The sequence below is a fragment of the Labrus bergylta genome, chromosome 21, assembly GCF_963930695.1.
Source record: "Labrus bergylta chromosome 21, fLabBer1.1, whole genome shotgun sequence".
Classification (NCBI taxonomy): domain Eukaryota; kingdom Metazoa; phylum Chordata; class Actinopteri; order Labriformes; family Labridae; genus Labrus; species Labrus bergylta.
In genome coordinates, this window is record NC_089215.1 from 23,423,301 (window position 1) to 23,443,941 (window position 20,641).

Genomic DNA, 20,641 nt, shown 5'->3' on the forward strand with positions numbered 1-20,641 from the left:
ATAAGGTTCTGCATTGATTTCAGGTACCTGAATTCAATTTCTTAATGTCATTCCTATCCAACACCAATAATTGATTAACTGATTGAAAGGCTAGGAAAGCCTTCAGGACACCATGGGGCCCTTTCCAGTTCACAGTAATGACATTTTGGTTGCACAGCGCTCCAGCAACTTTCCAGAGAATCATGGACCAGGTACTTTGTGAGTTCTCTGGTTTTGCTGCAGCATATCTGCATGACATTGTCATTTACAGTAACATGTGGCAGGAACACCTGCAAGCTGTTTTGGATTGCCTTCATTCTGCCGGGCTGACTGTCAACCCATCGAAGTGCGTCTTTGATGCTGCAGAGACAGAGTACCTGGGCCTTGTCATCTGCAATGGGGTTGTATGCCCTCAGGTCAACAAAACCCAGGCCATAGAGTCCTGTCCCCTGCCACAAACAAAGAAGTAGCTCTGTTCCTTTTTGGACTATCTGGCTTCTATCACCGCTTCATACCCCATTTCTCCAACAGGGCAGCTCTACTCACAGACTTGACTAGATCTCGGAGTCCCAATCAGATCCAGTGGACAGAGGAGGCGTAGGCATGTCATAAGCACCACTGTGGGGGATATTTCTCTATCCGTATTTAGTATCACTTTCAGTTTACAAGTTTTATTTTAAGACAATGATAATTTAAGATAATGCTTTGTGGTGGTTGACAGGGAAGTGTACGGAGTGTGGAGTTCTTCATGCTGGAAAAAGAGCCGGTTCCAGAGCTGATTGCCTCCACAGTGGAGAGCAGTATCCTGCCTCGTGACAAGCTTCTTCTTCAGGATATCAAGGTAAAACAACACCAATGCTGGAACATTAACCCTTTTGCCCTCTTCAAATGTATTTATATTTTTCTGCTGTGAAGTTAAACAACTTCTGACTTGCTCAAAACTAACAAACGTTAAATTATTCTCAGGATTGTAACCCTTTAAATGACACAAAATCTTCAATAAAATCATCAATATTTGCTTTTGTATTTTGTTGTTCATTTCTGATCTTTTTACGGCTTTTGACGGTAGAGAAGAGGGGAAAGAGGGAAAGAATCCTCCCCGGTCTCAGGGACCTCTGTGAGAGACAGGGAGGCTCCGTAAGGTCTCGCGCGAGATCCGAGATGGGTGTGTGGTAATCATTGTGAATAGGTAGTAAATTTTCAACCCATAGCAGCCCCTCCCTACCTCTTGTATATTGTTAGTTTCCCTCTGTCTCTCTCTTTTATTATTATTCGGTCCAAGACAATCATCCAATGCCCCTGTGAATGCAACTCTCAGGAGACAGTGCGAGATCTATGATGGCGGCGTCCAGCTGCTAGACGACAACAAGTCTGATCTGACTTTTAAGCATTTTTTTTTTCCTGTATTATCTCTACAAATTCCATTTCCTTTTCTTTTTCTAAAATCGGAATACAATTTCAACCGACCTGGACCCCCTGGAGATTTGTTTTGATTACTTTTTCAACCACTGTTCCAAAGGACCCAGCATCATGAGCGCAGCAACTTCACTCACAGAAAAAAAACGGGAAATCCAGCCACTCTCCAGATTACAAAAGAGCACGTTCAGATTCACTGCCCAGCACAGGTACATCTCCATCTCCATCCACATCCCAGAAACCCCCTTGCTGCACCGAGGTAACAGAAATAGTCCCCTCAATCAAAAATAGAGCTCACCATTTTTTAAGTTAACATGAATCACTTATCAAAGTTGGAAAACTTTCAATTAGTTAAGGTGACGTAAACATATAATATTGAGTTAAAATAACATTTTCATAGACTTGAAGTAAAACTAACTTTATTTTAATTTTATTTTATCATTACATTTTGTTTTTACAGTGTGTATGGCAACCCTATTTGATAAACTGTTCTATATTAAAAATAAAACAAATCAAAAGCTTTTTTTCATCTATTTTCACTGCACTCTGCTGTCTGTCTAGCTTTGGCTTCATGAATTGGGTGTAAATACCATAGACATTACCAGCCTTTACAGTGAGATATCGCCCTCTACTGGGTGAAAGAAGTAATTGCATCCAGTTAGTATAACGGTGTTAATAGGTTTATTTTAGAGGTTGTGGGCAGAAGTTATAGGTGATATATATAACTGTGGGTTGACAATTAAAATATGTTGATTTGGACCATGTTTTAGTTTAAACTTATTCGGAGTTAGTTTATAGTTTAATGGTCTAATGGGGGGATTTCAGATGTTGCCATAAAAACATTTGTAGGCCTACTATTTTTACAATCGTCTAGCACATGTATCTGTAGCTCTTGTGACCTCAGGAAAGATCTGGAGTTGTCAGAGCTTTCCAGAAGCAAAAGCACACGTGCTATATCTGGCACCAGCAGCCCCCAACAGGCCGCTCAGATGACAAACCTCACGAGCAGCAAGAAATACTGAAGCAGCGCGTGAGACTCATTCAAAATGACGGAAAGTGTCGGGTAAGTTTTTACAAAATCATTGTAACTTCTTTTACCTCGAATCATCATCTGGTATGAAATGTCTACATTTAGGCTACAATAGAACTAATCCTAAAACATGATTACCATAATGTGTCCCCATGAAGCCGCTTCATGCTCGTTAACAATGACAGCTGTAAATCTGTCTCCTGTCATTTTATTTTCATCTTCATGTGTCGTTTTAATGCGTCAATATGCCTTATCTGTTCAATGTGTCATAATCCTCTGTTATTTTCCTTTACTACTAACCCTTAATATTTACAGTAAAACCACACATTAACTTGTCCGTTGTCAAGGTACTGTTGGAACGCTCCATTTACCGGAAGTTTTTTTTTTTTTCCGTAATAAAGTCATATTTTATCCATACAGGAAATTAAGTTCCTTAAGCACTCAAAAGACAACATTTCATTTCTTCAGTAAATCTCTTGATTTAACTGTTAACCTCAACTGATTTACTTACAGTATAAATCAATACATTAAAACATATCTGTTCATCTATTTAAACAACAACACTGTTAAATAACTGTAAAGTCCGTTAATGGACTCACATAAAGAGCTTAGTGTATATTTTAATACTGTATGAGGTTTGTGTACATATTCATTGTGATTGATTCTCTGACTTATTTGTGTTTGTGTGACAAACAACATTCAAACAACATCTTCTATTATTCTCTTATCCACACACACGCATATTCACACACACTGGCAGTATACACAACAACTCGACTAGATTACTCCCCTTTTGAAAAGTTCCACTCGATATTCCGTTATTCCATCAGATGTTACGCACAGGACAGCAACGGCATCAAGCAGCTCCACAAACATATTGAAATGAAGGCATGAGGAGCATCTTGTTTGATTCTACAATGAAGTCATTTAACTTTTCTCTGCAGAGCTGATGTGGAGTCCAAGGTCAGACCCATGGCCTTCCAGTCTCAAAAAGAAATGTTTGAGAAGATGGAGGATTCTTTTAAATTCTGTGCAGGTTGCCAGAAATGGCCGAAACAGCTTTCAAACCCTCAGAGTCTGAAGCGCTGTGCAAGGTAACACAAAAACAGCAAAAAGCTGCCAAAATATTACCTTATCAAACTTGACCATTTTACTATAACATATTTCTGTGCTCCATCTTCCTGCAGATGTCTGCATGTGTATTACTGCTGTAAGGAGTGTCAGAAAGAGGACTGGTCCAAACACAAGAAGTTCTGCTCACAGCTGTGCCTGGCTGCCATTGATAGAGTAGTGGAGTGGCTTTTGCTTAAAGGTACATTTATATGAAAGCAAAAGGTTGTGTCCAGAATCATTCACTCATTCTCACTTCTTCCTGCTCACTGCAGAGGATTAACAATTGTGAGAATACAGAAACACCAGTCGGGTCATTTTCTCTGCATGTGCCATAGATAATATCATTTTTTCTCTTTTTCTCTCTGACTTCTCTTGTTTTCTCTGGATGGCGTGTTGCTGGGTTAGTGACCATCAGTTGTACAGAAGTTTTCCCAATGTATAGTTAGATACTTTAAGTCAATACATTAACATAGGGTTTGTTTTTTCTTACCTAACAAACTTTTTTTGTTTTTGTTTCATTAGGAGATCTTCCATTCGCCACAGAGAAATGGTCAAAGCCGCAGTCAGAGGTCAAAGGTTGGGATGGCTGGCTTGCCATGCAGGGAGATCTCACCTCTCGCCTCAGTCCGGTTTTAAGCGGTGCAAACATGAAAGGCTTGTGGACACACACAGGCAGACCTCAGCCGGGCGATGAAGACCTAAAGCAGTCCCTGTGGAGGGTGTGCAGCGAGTTTTTCTCCAGGCCGCTTACCATAGCCTGGGGGATGAGGATGTTTGGTCTCAACCCTTTCTCCAGACCTCTCACCATCCACCTGGTGGGAGTGGCTCAGAGTGAGACTTTAGCAGCGAGACTCACTGACTATGATGAGCTGAACAAAATGTTCCCCGGGCACCAGGGTATTGAGATCGTCATGGTGGGACCAGAGGTTGTGGACGGCCCTGTCATGAGGCCTCCTCTTACAGCGTTTGGTCCCAGGCAGAGGGTCTACATCGGCGCCTACAAGGGTCTGTACCATGAGTTCTGGGAGGAGCTGGTGGAGAAAGAGAAGGCAACCAAGCCGGATCTGGTGGTAGGATTTCATCCTGGTGAGAATAAGATTTTTACCATCTCAAATCTGAATGTCTTTGTTGTGTTGTGTGCTTCTTATTGAACTCACTTTGATGTGTTTTTTTTTTATTTTTTTTTTTTATTTTTTTTTTTTAAGGATTTGATGCCAGTCAGGCCCTGGATCAGGGTTGGCTTCCAACTCTTCTGCTGCTCAGAGATTATGAGATTCCCTCCATGTTTACTGCTCGAAAGTGAGTTTCAAGAAGAGTGATCACATGGTTGAATACCTTAAATTGAATAGTTATAGACTGTTACTTTACTTAAATATTTCCATTCCCATCACTTTATACTTCTACTTCACAACTTCAGAGGAAAACATTGTATTAATACTACACATTTATTTCACATCATCGTAATCCTCTGATTAAGATCCCATTAGAACATGATCAGTTAATAGATTAAGAACCACACTAGTTGAGTAGTTTTGTAATAATGAGCTCTACCAACACCAGCTTCAATATTTAAGTCTGTTCAAATGTTTTTTTTGTTGTTGTCTGGAATAAAAACACAACATATTTAAAGGTCTACACATACACATAAAGAAAGCAAGAACATGTTACGAGATGCTGTTAATAAAAAAACCTTTCCATGAGCCAATCAGTATAAGAAATACGTATTTGACCTTAGATAATTCAAGGACATGCTAGAGTATTTTATTTTGCATTCTATATTACTATTTACAAAAACAACAGATTAAAAATATTACATACATAGATAAACGTGTCTGCAGAGTTATGATAACTAAATACAAGAAAAGGTTTATTGCAGTTTCACGGATAACAATAGGATTATTGTAGCTGTTTCCTACATTGCCAATAAAGTATTCTGTAAAGTGCTTCTTTTTTGGATTTCAGTAGAGTATTAGGGATCAATTGGTTCGTTATTAGGTGCTGTGCTATAATGAAAAGTTTTATAAATTTAGTCTGGTAGTATATGATTAATAGTCTGTAATAGATTATAGTTTCAGACATTGTTAGGTTAGCTTTCAACCAGCTCAGGCTCACTTGGTGATAACCTTTATGGTACACAAATATGCACATTGACAGTGTAAAGAATTTGCTTCACTGTTTTGTTTCACATGTGCAAATCTGACAAATATGCTACCAAGTCAACAAATCCTACTTTTTTGTGTCTTCTATCCATGACATGTTTGTTGAATTTAATATCTGCTGATGCATCTTGTCCTCCTTCACAGTGAGGCAGAAAATACATACTCCCTGCAGATCCTGTTGGAGCTGGAGATGGACCTGAAGGGAAGTGGAGCCAACCCTTTTGCCTCTTTAAAACCAGAAGTGGAGGGTCCGTGTCCCAACAAGCCCCCCCTCTTCTGCAACTCCCACTACTTCTGTTTCCAGGGTCTGCTGGAGAGCGTGGAGTTTGAAGAGCCAGAGGAGGCCTGAAGGAGCTGAGTACTGACACAACTCTGAATTTAGAGACTTTAATGCCTTTCTATTTTTTCCTATAATGAAATACTACAATAACAATAACAAAAAAAGAGTGTGTAAATACACATTTGATTAGTTAACTGTCATATCCTTTTTATTTGGTAGCAGCTGTGAAAGTGTTGGCTGTGACATTTGCCTTCACTATCTCGTTTTTTATTGCATTCAACGGCCAGAGTGTGACATTTGAATAAACTGTCTGTGAACTATTAGCAGAGGCAATAAAACATTATAGAAGTAGTCAAATGTCCACTGATATTATACTATCAAAGTTACACATTGTTGTGTGGGTGTGAGATGACATTCTCCACTTATGTTTTGTAAACTTCAACTTCATGTCCATTCACTTTTTCACTGATGACAACAGTGACAAGGAGGCAAACAGCGAACACAATCATGCTGCAAATCATCCCGAATGGATGAAAAGACCATTCACCTGTTACAAAGTGATCCGTAGCAGCAGTGAGAACAATACAGGCTATAAACGCCTCTACTGTGCGAAGTCCTCCTCTCAAGTTGGAGAGGTATCTGGTTGGAAAACTCTTTTTTTGCATCACAGCATCAATCAGGAAGGAAACAGTTGCAGCCGTGGAGATGATGAAACACAGGATGCTAACGACGCAGGAGAGGCACACAAACACAGCTGCGAAGATCACAGACGCTGAAGTGATCATCAGAGCGCACAGGCAGGTCAGCCCAGTTTGGAAGGAAAGCTGCCAGGAGGACATGCCACATTTTGGCCTCCACCACAGTCAGGACCAGGGGCACGGTGAGGCAGAAGACCCAGACAAACTCACATCAAACGCCCCACGAACTCACCATCCGGCCTCTGAAGATGACAATGATGAGAGACAGAACACTGAAGATGATCTCCAGGAGGCGCAGGATTCCCTGGAAGCCCTTGAACGGGCCGCACATGATGCTCAAAGTAGGGAGCCCAGATCTTTAAGACAAAAAAAATAGGGTAGAAAAAGTCTCTACATGAATTCCTGTGCTCTGCCAGGTGCAGGTTGCTTCTTCTGAAGCTCAACTGTTGACACTTCTCAATAAATAGATAAAGCCACATCTTAAACGACATGCCTCATTTACATCTTCCCCTTATTCAAATGTTCAATCAATGAGTTGCCCTTCAGCTAGTGTGAATGTTTGAATTTGAAAGAGTTTTTGCACACAGTATGTTGGCTTGATTTGTTTGTCATATTCAGCAGGCAATCCAAATTCAGAATCCAAAATCAGCATTTGAAATGTACCCTCTTCTATGATAACGATGAATACCCCTCTTCTTTACATTTCTACTTACACACATCCATTGCTCCTAAACCTAAATGTTACAAAGACATACACAGAAGGATTCAAAAGCAGACTCCAACGGGTAGAGTACAAAAAAGCAGGTTTATTTTACGTGTGGTTCAATACACAAAAAGTCCAAGAGCACAGACAGAAAGGCAGGTCAAAAACAGGCAAAGTCATACACACAGGTACTACTTAGTTACACTTAAACACATCAAACTGGCAACACAAGGGAGGACACACAGAGACTACTCATTCCCTACTCCCTACTCACTGTATAGTGCACTATATAGTGAGTAGGGAGTGATTTCGGACACAGCCTATAAGCACAGACAATCGGGTTGACGAAGGTGAGTACAATCTCTTAAATATCTTCATGTTTTGAATAACTCTTCACACCATTGACAAGTTTGTAAAGAAGAGCAACCCTAAACCCTGCTGCTTAAAACTATTTCTTTCTCATTTTTATTATCTTTGGAATTGATTTTTTTTACACGTTTCTGTTCTGTGCTTAATGTTATCCTGTTTCCTGACATACTTCAGGTTATTACTCAATATCCCCCTATGGTTTTTAACCCTAAGTTGTTTAAATGTGCAGTTAGGAAGAGTACAGGAAAGTCTTCATTGTGTTTAAGTGCGTTTAAAGCCACAGATGCCAAGCAGGGTAAAAATGAGATCCAGTGTGAAAAGAATGAGATTCACATATGTCAAAAAAGCGACCATAAACTGAATAGCCCAGATACAGTAGCTGGGGGGGCAGTCATGGGGCCGAGGGTTGTTTTTGAACATAAAAATGGGATACATAATGGCAGCGAATATATACAGTATTACAGAGATCACCAGAAATATAAAGACAAATCTGTCCAGGTTAAAGGGCAAACACTTCTTCAGTTTCTTGAGGATGTTGGTGGCGATGATTAAAGGCAGGATGGGGAAAGGAATGGCATATGCTATGACACACAGGATCAGAGCGATCTTGTCTCTGTAACCAGACAGAGAAATGAAAATCATGCAGCTCACAAATGCCTCCAGAACCTTCCAGAAGCCAGGCAGAGCAGCCAGGTAGCTCCCTTTCTTCCTGTCCAACAGTTTGTCCTTCACCACTTCAAGGACGTACAAAACGGCACACACAATGGCGAACACGCTCACTATCAGGCCATACAGGCATTTCAGACAGGCGTAGAAGTTGGCGTAGAAAATAGCGACAGAGACTGTCATGAGAGAAGAAGACATGGCCATCCCTGTGGTGAAGTCAGCCCAGTCCATGCAAAGGATGAGGAGGATATCCAGCTTGAACATCTCAATGATGGTGATGATGAGGGTCATGATGGGGCAGAAGGCCCAGGTGAACATTGCATAGTTCCAGTAAGTGTGGCTGCTCCCTCCTCGGAACAAGCCCAGGACGAAGGTGACCAGACACAGGACGATCTGACACATGTGGAGCCCACCTCGACCAGACAGTAGAGTGGAAGGAGTGAAAACTGCCTTCGATAATGTGTCCTTTACATCAGCAATAACTCCCATCTTTAAATGAACCAAAGAGGGAGAAGTTGAAAAAGCTGCTCCGAAGTGTTGCTATTTGATGTATGCCTTCAGTCAGTCTACTGCTTTATTATCACTCAACATCCAGTCTAATCTTTACTATGTTTGCATAATATTCATGTCATAGACTGTGTGGTGTGATAACTGCCTGCTGCAGCAGAAATACTAACATTGCTGTACATGCTCTGCATGACTGTGCTAAAAAAATATTGTAATGCTATGAGAGAAAGGAAATCATAGACTTTATATTTTAGTTTAAACTTTAACCTTAAAAAAAATCATCAGTTATAGAGTTAAAAGCCAACACAAGATGAAGCAACCCCAGTATAGTGTTTGATGCATGATAAGCAGTAAAATGAAGGGGAGGCTTCCTCACTGCCATCCAATAATACTCCTCTTATTCTGGTCTAAGCTCTCTTTTTCACAACTATTCTATTCTATTCTAAAGCTAAACTAAACCCAGCATTGCATTTCTTATTGAAAGAGCAAAAAATAAATAAAAAATGTCGGCCTTGATACTGATATTAGATCCGATCTGTCCCATCTCTACTAATTTTCATTTAATTAATGTGATTGGTTGAAAAATATCAGAAATTGAGGTTGTGATTTCTCATTAAGGAGTTGGTGCTGGGTGCTGAGGATAGACCAGTAGAGAACCACTGATGTTTAGAATGACTTTCATACTTAAAGATGACCTTAGTACAATTTTGTTTTTATTTCTATTTTATTTTATTTTTTCCGGTAGCACTTTGAGAGTTTTTTTGCAAAAAATGTTAAGTGCGTTACAAAGTAAATGTATTATTATTATTATTATTATTATTATTATTATTATTATTATTATTAATAATAATAAAAAAAATAGTAGGTGAAACTGTTTTGGGGCGTTGTTCTTGATAGGAAGGTCTGTCTGAAAGATGGGTTCAGGTAAAAAAAAAAAAAGACACATAATAACCATAGACTGTAAATATTACTAACACGTTAATTAATAACACGTTTCTACACGGATCATATATTTGTGACACTGCTTCAAACTAAAAGCTTTCTTTGTGCCCATTTCGTTTCCCTCTCTGCAGAATATAGTATTGCTTAAAAGATTGTCTCATTTTGTTGTGAAAATGTTCGTCATTCTATCCTATCGACACTATTCTTCAGGGTATGTATGTTGTGCTGACGCTTGTTTCCGGGGAAGGTAAATAGAAAGCACCTCAAGGAAGTTGTTGTCAAGTGTCGGTAGTACTGCTAGCATCAAACATTTGAAATGTGTCTAATATTCTCATTTGAAGTCGTAGACATTTAAAAATAACTCTGGAGGAAGCCGTCGCCTTGTTGGAACTATATTTAGTTGTAATGATAATTTCATTTTCTTGGGCTATTTATTTTATATTCGTGTCGAAGCCGTTGTTTGGGAAAAACTAGCTAACGTTAGCAATGCTTCGATGACACAGACTGCACTGCAGAAGAGGAGTTTGACTGAGACACCCCCAACTGTTTGCTCCAGTAAATGAGCAGAGAGGTCGAATGGATTTCTCTAAGTTCCTGGACGATAATTTTGATGTGAAGGACTGGGTGAATGGAGCCTTCAAGGTGGTGCAGAAGGACGCGCCGGGGAAGGCGGACACACACGCAGCTACACTGGTCATGAAGCTGCAGCTGTTCATCCAGGAAGTCAACAATGCCATTGAGGGTCAGTATGTTAGTTAACGTCCTATAGATGTATTTATTGTCAGTGTATCTGTCTGCGTAACGGACCTGGTTTTCTCCTGCTGTCAGGTCCTGACAGGTCAGAACACCTGGTCAAATCTTATGAAGCCTAAAACAGTTCTGTCATAATGTCCTACCTCTTGATTGTAGTTTGGGTGCTACAACAAGAATTATTGTAAAGTTCAGTCTATTCTATTTGTTTAGCGAGGGTGAAGTATAATGCAGAACAATTGCAAAGCACTCTAAACAGCTTCCATTAGGCTAAATCAACATTTTCATTACAACCTTCTCAAGGCTGATTTTATTGAATTGCTCTTTTCTTTATTACAAGATTGTCTGGTAACCATATATATATGGTCTTGTACATTTATTGGATTATATTTCAGAAAAGTTGTCTAAAATCTTTACATGAAATTGATGTACTAGTAGCTTGCTTAAGACACGTTTGGGAATGTGCTGTCAACGGAAATAGTTTGCAGAAATTAAAAAGGATACAATATTAATATCATTAATATATTATCGTTATACCAGTTATTTAATCAGAAAATTGGTATTGCTAAATAGACCAGACCCTTTTAGTGTATCTGTTACACACACTATGCTGACATCTTTGAATTTCACATGGGGGTGGGCTTTAACTTTTTAGTCGTTTAACAAGGATGAAGTTTGTGGTTCTTTATTCTGTACTTTATTATAAAGAGAGGTGAATTTGTCAGATAGCCTACAATCGTTGATACCAATGACATGGCAAAAAAGTAAAGAAAACTGTTTAATGTTTTTTTATTCAGCAGAATGACCCCACCAAAAATAAAACCACAAAAGGTGTTGCTATAAATTGGTTGGATTTCTTTTATTACATCTTACATATGTTGTTGAAAAACACATTTTCGAGTGGCACCCAATATTTATTTTTCATTTTCTCCATTAACTTAATGACTACTGTTGTTTGTGTAGAGACCAGTAACCAGGCGCTGCAAAACATGCCCAGAGTGCTGCGAGATGTGGACGCTCTTAAACAGGAGGCTTCCTTCCTCAAAGATCAAATGATTCTGGTCAAAGAGGACATCAAGAAGTTTGAGCAAGACACTGTGCAGTCTATGCAGGTGTGCATAAGTTCTTCTCTACTACATTTACAAGCATAGGCATACTTAAAGGATATTTCTGAAGTATGATTTCCATATGGTGCCTTATTTTCCCCAGGTCCTGGTGGAGATAGATCAAGTGAAAGGTCGAATGCAGCTGGCAGCTGAAGCTCTGCAGGAGGCGGACAAATGGAGCACACTGAGTGCAGACATTGAAGAGACCTTCAAAACACAGGTAGAAAGCAAAGACATTGCAACAGGACTCCATTCAACTAACTGAATTTCTAACTACTAACTAAAAAACACGGTTGTTTGTGTGTTTAAGTGTCTAAAAACTGATCCTGGAACATTCAGATATTATTCTGTGGTCATGTGTCTTGAATATGGTCTTTTCCTTTTCCAGGACTTTGCAGTCATTTCCTCCAAGCTGACCAGCATGCAGAACAGTTTGGCCATGTTGGTGGACACACCCGACTACTCTGAAAAGTGTGTCCACCTAGAGGCTCTGAAAAACAGACTGGAGGCTCTGGCCAGCCCACAGATTGTGGCAACCTTTAATTCCATGTCCATAGGTAGGAAGCTGTGACACTCAAGCTTTCAAACTTCTTCCAGCAGGAATTCAACCTCCAGGGTACTCAAGTAATCGGCTGTTTACGTTTTTTCCCCCCTGCAGACCAAGCCAAGCTGTTTGTTAAAGTCTTCACAGAGATAGACAGAATGCCACAGCTCCTCGCTTACTACTACAAGTGTCATAAAGTAGGTGCTACAGGCCTGACTGATTACCTGACTGTAATAATTACCGTATTGGTCACAAATGTAAGACTACCCTGATTATAAGATGACCCCTGTTTTTCAACACTCACATTTAGAAAAAAAGAACTTCATTTTATTTGAAAATAATAATATTAAAAACACATTGAATTAAACACCTGTTGTATTAATAATTATAATAATAATTAACGTACCGTATTTATCAGTATAGGCCTACGGCACTTTTCAAAACTTCTCCTCCAATGTGTCCTCTCTATTCCACACACACACACACACACACACACACACACACACACACACACACACACACACACACACACACACACACACACACACACACACACACTGCCCCGCTGTGTTCGCTCTCGCTCTCATCGCTCCCCAATATTAAAAACACATTGAATTAAACACCTGTTGTTGTAATAATGATAACAATAATAAACATAGGCCTATTTATCATTATATGCTACAGCACTTTTCAAAACAAAGTTTTTCACAAGGTCAAAATATGTACAGTATGATTCAACATTAAAATCAAGCAATATTATCAACATTTTTAAATAACAGAGAAAATACAGGCCACATCTTTAACTAAACTAAAGCTCGCCAAACTTCTCCTCCGATGTCTCCTATTCCTCACACACGTCCTCCGCCCCGCTGTGTTCGCTCTCACTGTCATCGCTCCCCTGCTCCTCCCAGAGCGCGTCATGTGTATTGACATTTAAAGGGACAGGCAAACAATTAAAGCTGCTCTCTGAATACTAGACCCCGAATATAAGACGACCCGACTTTTTCGGACCTATTTCGATGGGGAAAAAGGCCGTCTTATATTCGGGGTCTAGTATATTCGGACCAATACGGTAATTAAAAATGTCCAAGATAATATCCCTTCATGTTATGACAGGTGTAGTTTTTACTTTGGTCAATTCATGAGTGCATGTCTGTTTTGTGCATCTCCAGGGCCAGTTGGTGAGCATGTGGCAGGATCTGTCTCAGAGCGAGCTCAGTTTAAATCAGCAGCTGTCTGAATTCTACGACACCTTGCTCTCCACGTGGCACTCCCAACTACAATGGAGCAGCCAGGTGAGACATAGAGTAAACACTACAGACACATAACAAGCTGCACTGCGGTGACAAGTTCCAGCTATGCTAACCCACTAGTTAAATTGGTTGGATCACGAGCATCCTGAAAAAGTAGTTCCTTTACGATAACCTTAATTCATTCATTTTTGTTTGTACTGTTATAACCGAAACAGGTGTTCAAGAACCCGTATGAGGTGGTGACGGTGTTGCTCATCCAAACCCTCGGTGCCATGGTCCCCTCCATCCCTGTCTGCCTGAGCGCGGCTGTTGAGCGCTCCGCCCAAGAGGAGCGTCTAGACACCCTGCTCGAACTCTATCACACCGCCTCCACCTTCGGACGCAGCCTGGAAGCCGCCATGCTGCCCCACCTGGGTCTGTGTTCAGATATGGCATGGCTGTAGTTGCTGGAGATGTGGGCAGAGTTTGATCCTTATGTTCTGAGCTGTGTTTCCTTCACAGGTGAGAATAATCTGCTGAAAGTGAATGAGCTGGTGTGTGCGCTGTATGACCCCTACAAACCTTACCAGCTGCAGTATGGAGAGCTGGAGGAAGCTCACCTGCTCATCCAGATCAGTGCTGTACCATTGGTGTGTACCCCCAAACTCTCACACATACAAACACATTATTTATTAACTTTATATTCTTAGTTCTTCAGTGTTACTCTCCCTGTACTCTATTTTAGGAACATGGGGAGGTCATTGATTGTGTGGAAGAGTTGAGTCACTCCGTTGGGAAGTTGTTCGGCCTTGCAGGTGCTGCTGTGGACCGCTGTGTCAAACTGACTGACGGGCTGGCCGTGTGTGGTCTCCTCAAAGCCCTCAAAGCCCTCTTCACCAAGTAAACATCCTTTATTGTCACCATCAAGTACAGTTTACCTACCTCTACGTTGAGTTGATAGAAATCATTTGCCTCATGATTAGACTATGGACCTTTATTTAAATGGATTGTGATTTAACTCTTTTTTTCAGGTATGTGTCAGACTTCTCATCAACTCTGCAATCGATCAGGAAGAAATGTAAACTGGAGGATACTTCAAGTTCATCTCTTTTCCAAGAAGACTGGACCGCCTTTCAGAACTCTGTCAGGTTAATCATATTTTATTACTATATTTTATTTTTTACATGTACCAATGTAGGACTGTCTGGTAAAAGTTTTGGATTCATTTTTTCAGTCCAGAAAACCTGCCGTCAACTTTAATTTTTCACCAGCATCTCTGCACTTTTGCTTTTCAGCTGAGTCATTGTAGACACAGGAATGCCAGAACAATGACAAGGCAGACAGTTCACTTTATAACCGAGTCTCAAATGACACTTTGTCATTCTTCTATCACAATAGAGTTTCTCTTCTCCAGGAACCAAGTTATACCCAGAGGTCTCTGTAATCCAAAACAAAAAGAACCATGTTAATAAAACACATAAAAATAAAGCAGTTTCACCTTCAAGATCTGTGTTTGTCCGATGTCCTTTGATATGGCTTTAGGAGCTGCTGCTAACTTTAGCCCACTACTGTAGCGGACTTAAACCTTCATCTGATTAACGGTGTACTTAAAAACGAAAGTGATGTAACTTAAACACTGAGAAAATTTTTTAAATTTAACAAAGCCTGGTCATTCGACTGGCAGCCGACATGTGTCTTTCAGGTAACATAAAAACACAGGTTGGTCTGCAGATGAATTGAAGCAACAGAAATAAAAAAAGTCAAAACTTCATATTTAACATCCAATTCTAATGACACTGACCAAATCTTCCACAGCAGCCCTTCACTGAAGAGATGTGTGTTGTGTTTTTTCAGGATTATTGCCACTTGTGGAGAACTACTAAGACAATGTGGAGAATTTGAGCAGCAGCTTTCCAACAAGTAAGATAAATGTTTATATTGTTAACACCATTCATCTCTTAGGAAAAAACTTTAAACAAAACAACATAGAGATATAAACATTGTAGTTTCTTACTCACAGGATTCTGGGCACGGCAGGTAAGTACTTGTCAGAGTCGTACAGCCCACGCAGCCTGACGGGCATACAGGAGGCCAGCTCCACTGAGAGAAAGAGCCCCATCAAGAACCCCTGGCAGGAATACAACTACCTTCAGAGGGGAAACATGGCTGAATACAACAGCCTGATGGAGGTCCTCTACTCCCTGAAGGTATCAAGCAGAGCATTCTGTGAATAGAACTCAGTCTTGTTAAACTTTCCCTTGGTATCAGGACTTTTTTTAGGAAACTTTGCAGCTGCTTTCATGCATTTCTTTGTTTTGTCTGTCAGGAGAAAGGAACAGGTAACTCCAACCTGTTAGCAGAGGCCAGAGCAGCTCTGACCAGACTCAACCAGCAGGCTAACCAGCTGGCCTTCGACTCTGTCTTCCTGCAGATCAAACACCAGCTCATCCTCATTTCCAAGATGGAGGTGATTAAGTGTCAAGTTTCTTGATGATTTGATTTCAGATCCTTTTTGACGATTTTTGAGTGCATGGAAGAGAGCTGCTGCTACGTCTGTGTGCATTGGAGTGTTAAACGCTCGGTGTCTATGTCTATGTTTGATTTCTGTTTCTGTGCAGAGACAAGAGGAACCTGGTCTCGGAGAGAGCTACACAGAGGACCTGCCTACGTTCAGCCTGTCACCTCAAGAATACATCACAAATGTGAGTAACAGCCAATTCAAATCATCCATAAATCACGATAGATATGTTTACAATGTGCAGATGAATATAATTAACACCAGGACTTTCCTCATAAGAAGATGTTGGTGATGTTTTTGTACTTATTCACAACTAAAACACATAGAAAAGGTAATATCCCAGAACTCTCTGACATTTGATTTATCAAGTTTTGATTTGTGTGTTCCAGATAGGACAGTACCTGATGTCTCTGCCACTTCACCTGGAGCCATTTGTGACTCAGGAGGACCCGGCTCTAGAGATGGCCCTTCATGCTGGGAAGCTTCCTTTCCCTCCGGAGCAAGGTTCCTGCACATCAATCCTCCCTCTCTTCTTAATCTTACACTCCACATAATATTTATTTTTATTTCAAACCTATTTGTTTCAGTTGTATTGCTCATCCTGAATATTCCCAAACCCCAAAAATTTAAATTTGTCATTTTAAACCAAGGGGCAACCTCCGGTCTGGAAAAATGAAGCCTATGCGGAAGTACAAAAAACTGCAGTTCCTCGAGGTTCCGCTTGAGGCTGGCTGCAGAAACGCCGGAAGTGCCATAAACCCACAGCCAAAAAAGCCCGCTTTTACCACTGGAATTAACATGTTTACAGCCTGGTTCAAAAAACGAGATATATCTGATAAGTTGACGGCCCCTTCTCCTCACACTGTGGGGGGTTGAATTTTAAAGTCGTCGGATTTTATTCTATTAAGGAAAACAGCTATGCCCATATAAGGGTTGTGTCAGATTTGATTGACAGCGCTGCATCTATCTGTCAAGCAGGCCAGGAGGCTAGCAGCTTGATCCGTCTGATTTCTCCTCTTTTTTACTTCGTTTGGAGAGTTTGTTTAACACGTATCTGACAACATACATGGCTTGCTGTGCAGTTAACAGACCATCCAACAAGTTGATGCTTCAGTTTTTTTTCGGTAAGTGATATAGTAGTGTTATATTTATTGCATACTCGTGTCGGTATTTATATTTACGGACCTAGCTTGTTTAGCATTAGCTTGTAAACCAGTCGGCTAACTGTACTCAGTGTAGCCCATTATTTACAGTCAATGGTTTAGAAATGTTTGTTGTTAAGATGTTGTTGTTGAAAATAATGAGTTTGTGTGATGTTAAAAGCTCAAGGTTCGCCTCGGTAGTTAACCGCAGACTTTAAATATGGTTATCTGACGTTATGAGTAATGTTATACTCCACGTAAATGTGGACATTAAAAAACAAACTTTGTGTAGTAATTATCCGTCAGTAACACAAACTCAACTGAACCTAATCTGCTGTGTAGGTTATAGAGGATGACATTAAAGTTACATGGTTGATGTAGTGTCTTAAGATTTGTGCAAACTTTAACTTTGAATGAGTTCAGGTAAATTTAATATGGTTATTAATATGGTTCTTAATCATTACAGATGCTTTTACACAGAATATAGCAGTTGAAGTAAAAAATATATAAATAACATATGGAATGAAAATCAGATATTAAGCAATAAGTACAAGAAATAGTTTGAAGAATACAGCCATGTACTGAGCTCATGTTAATAATAAATGAGCTACTGTATGTTCTGTACTAAAGCACAGAGAGTTGGGACCTGTTAATGATTTAAATAATTCAGGTTATATTTGTTTCATGTAAAGATGAAGTACTATCCACAATAAATTGCTTAACTTTTCCTCCCACAAAATCTGAGGCAATTTGATGTGGAATATCATTGTGCAAGTGAGTGAGAGAGCTGAAAATAGAATGATTACAATAATGTTTATCTTCTTAACTTTAAATAGATGTTGATCACCTGAATACTGTACCTTTGTTGTCTGGGTAGTACACTGTTGAATTTATAAATGTGCTCTTCCACACACATGAATACAAAAAAATAGATGAGAACAAAAAAATGATTTAATGAATAACTGATATTTTCTCTCTTTCTTTGCCATCCTGAAGACCCCTCACTAAAAGTCCACGTTCTCCTGGATCCATGTCACATGCTCAAGCTTCTTCAGAATGACATTTCAACAGTTAAAGTTCTGCTGAGAGAAGATGGCCAGCAGATAAGACGGCAGTACATCAACGAGCTCGACATGCTTCAGGAGGAGGAGGAGGGTTTGCAACTTGGAAGAATGTATTCATGCTTCAGCTGTTCAAATAAAAATAGATCTCCTCCAAACAACTTGCAATCAAACCATTTTCTTCCTATTTTAAAACCCTTTGTCCAGTTTAGATGGGAGAAGTTGATATTATGTGATATTGATCTGGGAAGACTACATTTCTAAATCATTTTTAACTGTGTTTTTATTCACAAGTTATTGATCTTATTTACTCTCCATGTATCTTGATTTAAGAATGGGGCTGTGTTTAAGGGCAAATTTTTGCAATGACTTTGTGCCATCCCATTTTCAGAAATGAGCTACATTAGTATTTGTTAAAGAAAAATGTCAAAAGAATAAAAAGTTGTGTAAAAGTAGACTTCCTTCCCTAAGCTATTGAGTTGAGCATTAATGCACATTTTAGGGTATCTTTTGGGGTCCACATTTGGGGGCGGCTGTGGCTCAGTTGGTAGAGTTGTCGCCTCTCAACCGCAAGGTCCAGGGTTTGATCCCCAACTGAGCAACTTGTCCGATTCCCTTGGCAAGACACTTAACCCTGAATTGCTCCCGCTGCTTGAGTGGTGGTGTATGAATGGGATTAGTTACTTCTGATGATACGACATAGCGATCACTACTATTAGTGTGTGAAAGGGTGTGAATGGTGTGACAGGCGGTGTAAAAGTGCTTTGAGTAGTCGGAAGACTAGAAAAGCGCTATATAAGCTCAAAATAAAATATTTAAAGTGACAGAGACTCCCCTAACACAATAAAGTACTTGCCATGTTATCAAGTAATGTATTTATATCAACAAATGAGCATATATTGTAATACCCAAATGAGACCTTCAATCAGCGGTTTTTAAACAAGCCTACAATCCTTTCATTTGCAAAACATTTCTGTAAAAAGATTAAAGGGAGAATATAGATTCTACTTCATCTGTTTTTCACACTGTTCTGTGACAGTGATGTTTAGTCGGCTTCAGTTTGAATTAAAAGCATTCCCAATTTGATTTAAATATTTAGAAACTATTAAGATAAAGGTCAAACCAGTCCTGTTTTAATACAACCATGGCAAAGGGAATCAATTTGATACCGTCATAACACATCATGGACTTGTGTCAGTGTTTGTGTGGGATCATAGTTACTACTCTTTAAATGTTCTATACTCTAGCATCACTGTCCTGTCTGGAAACAGGTTGTGAACTGACTGACTTTTGAAAACCTCACCTTCCTTCTGTCTTAGGCGATGACCTTCCTGAGCTGGACAACACAGCAGACTACTGGCTGGGCTCCATCGCTCGGGCAACCATGCAGACGTACTGTGATGCCATCCTGCTCATTCCCCAACTCAGCGTCCATTCCACCAAACAGCTAGCCACAGATATCGGTATTCAGAAAATCAATGTTTAGATGACTTTTAGGAAACTGTAGCTTCCACTTGAGTTGTTATGTACAGTTAGCATGACAACCCCTGTTCTTGCTCCACAGACTATCTGAGTAATGTGATGGACGCTCTTGGCCTGCAGCCGTCCCGAACCCTGCAGCACATCGTCACTCTGCTGAGAGCAAAACCAGAAGACTACCGACAGACGGCCAAACTGCTGCCCCGTCGTCTTGCCTCTACCATCGCTGCCCTTCGATTCATCGACTACTAACAACAACTGAGAAGAAGAACAAAGGACTGTGTTGGTGTAGAGGCTGTCAGAGCAGCATAGGGAACTGACGGGCAGGTTTGACCCGTCAAAGAAGAATGTGATATCAGAAGAGGAGGGGTTACATGTTACAGCCTTTTAAGTTTTAAATAGGGGCTGAAGCATTTTGGGATTATAGTCTTCTTTGTGAGAGAGATTGAAATCAGGGTTGGTCCAGACTTTTTTTTTATACTGTTTAATGTTGGCTTTAAATGATGTCTCACTGGTTATAATGCCTTCAAGTCAAGCCAGATCAAGTGTCCATCATTTCTTTCATTTCTGTATTTTTAAGTTGTTGAAGCATTTAAGGAAGTAACAGAGGCTATATCAGGGGTTGTCTGCAAGCTTTTGAAATCTACAGGACCTATATATTTGTTAATTTGTTTTACTAACATAATTCATCTATAATTTAAAATGATATAAAGGAAATCTTTCTAAATCAAACACCACAGGATGAGGTGATGGCTCTCTGTTTATCTCTGTTGTTGTTGTAGGGACTTTACAAAGAACACAGATTGTCTCCATTTCCGTATATTACATGCAGTAACGTGAAAATCTGTCCATAAAACATTGACACCATCATGGAATTCATTGAAGTTTTATTAAACTGTTAATTATCATTATATGAAATAGGCGGTTAATTATTTTCCAATGTAATC

General features: G+C 39.9%; 4 protein-coding genes across 4 annotated transcripts; 2 read left to right on the plus strand and 2 right to left on the minus strand.

The window, feature by feature from the left end:
* Positions 1-2,302: 2,302 nt before the first annotated feature.
* Positions 2,303-6,334, plus strand: LOC109986778 (putative protein MSS51 homolog, mitochondrial). Its single transcript, XM_065949269.1, has 6 exons — positions 2,303-2,458; positions 3,370-3,519; positions 3,613-3,737; positions 4,061-4,624; positions 4,744-4,837; positions 5,842-6,334. The coding sequence occupies exons 1-6, from the start codon at positions 2,442-2,444 to the stop codon at positions 6,044-6,046; spliced, it is 1,155 nt and encodes a 384-aa protein (XP_065805341.1). The 5' UTR covers positions 2,303-2,441; the 3' UTR covers positions 6,047-6,334.
* Positions 6,335-6,399: 65 nt separating this feature from the next.
* LOC136177261 (myeloid-associated differentiation marker-like protein 2) lies at positions 6,400-7,104 on the minus strand. The gene is given in 2 exon segments (XM_065949270.1): positions 6,400-6,775; positions 6,777-7,104. Coding segments are annotated over 2 exon segments (606 nt in total). The 5' UTR covers positions 7,007-7,104.
* Positions 7,105-7,461: 357 nt separating this feature from the next.
* Positions 7,462-9,106, minus strand: LOC109986764 (myeloid-associated differentiation marker-like protein 2). The gene has a single exon (XM_020637551.3). The coding sequence runs from the start codon at positions 8,900-8,902 to the stop codon at positions 8,009-8,011; it is 894 nt and encodes a 297-aa protein (XP_020493207.2). The 5' UTR covers positions 8,903-9,106; the 3' UTR covers positions 7,462-8,008.
* A 987-nt stretch (positions 9,107-10,093) lies between these two features.
* cog7 (component of oligomeric golgi complex 7) lies at positions 10,094-20,561 on the plus strand. The gene is made up of 17 exons (XM_020637534.3): positions 10,094-10,604; positions 11,576-11,724; positions 11,822-11,938; positions 12,107-12,275; positions 12,377-12,459; positions 13,435-13,557; positions 13,731-13,929; positions 14,017-14,144; positions 14,240-14,394; positions 14,526-14,642; positions 15,349-15,414; positions 15,515-15,701; positions 15,821-15,961; positions 16,113-16,196; positions 16,402-16,516; positions 19,535-19,678; positions 19,780-20,561. Exons 1-17 carry the CDS (start codon positions 10,439-10,441, stop codon positions 19,944-19,946), a joined length of 2,310 nt encoding a protein of 769 aa, XP_020493190.2. The 5' UTR covers positions 10,094-10,438; the 3' UTR covers positions 19,947-20,561.
* The last annotated feature ends 80 nt before the right edge of the window (positions 20,562-20,641 follow it).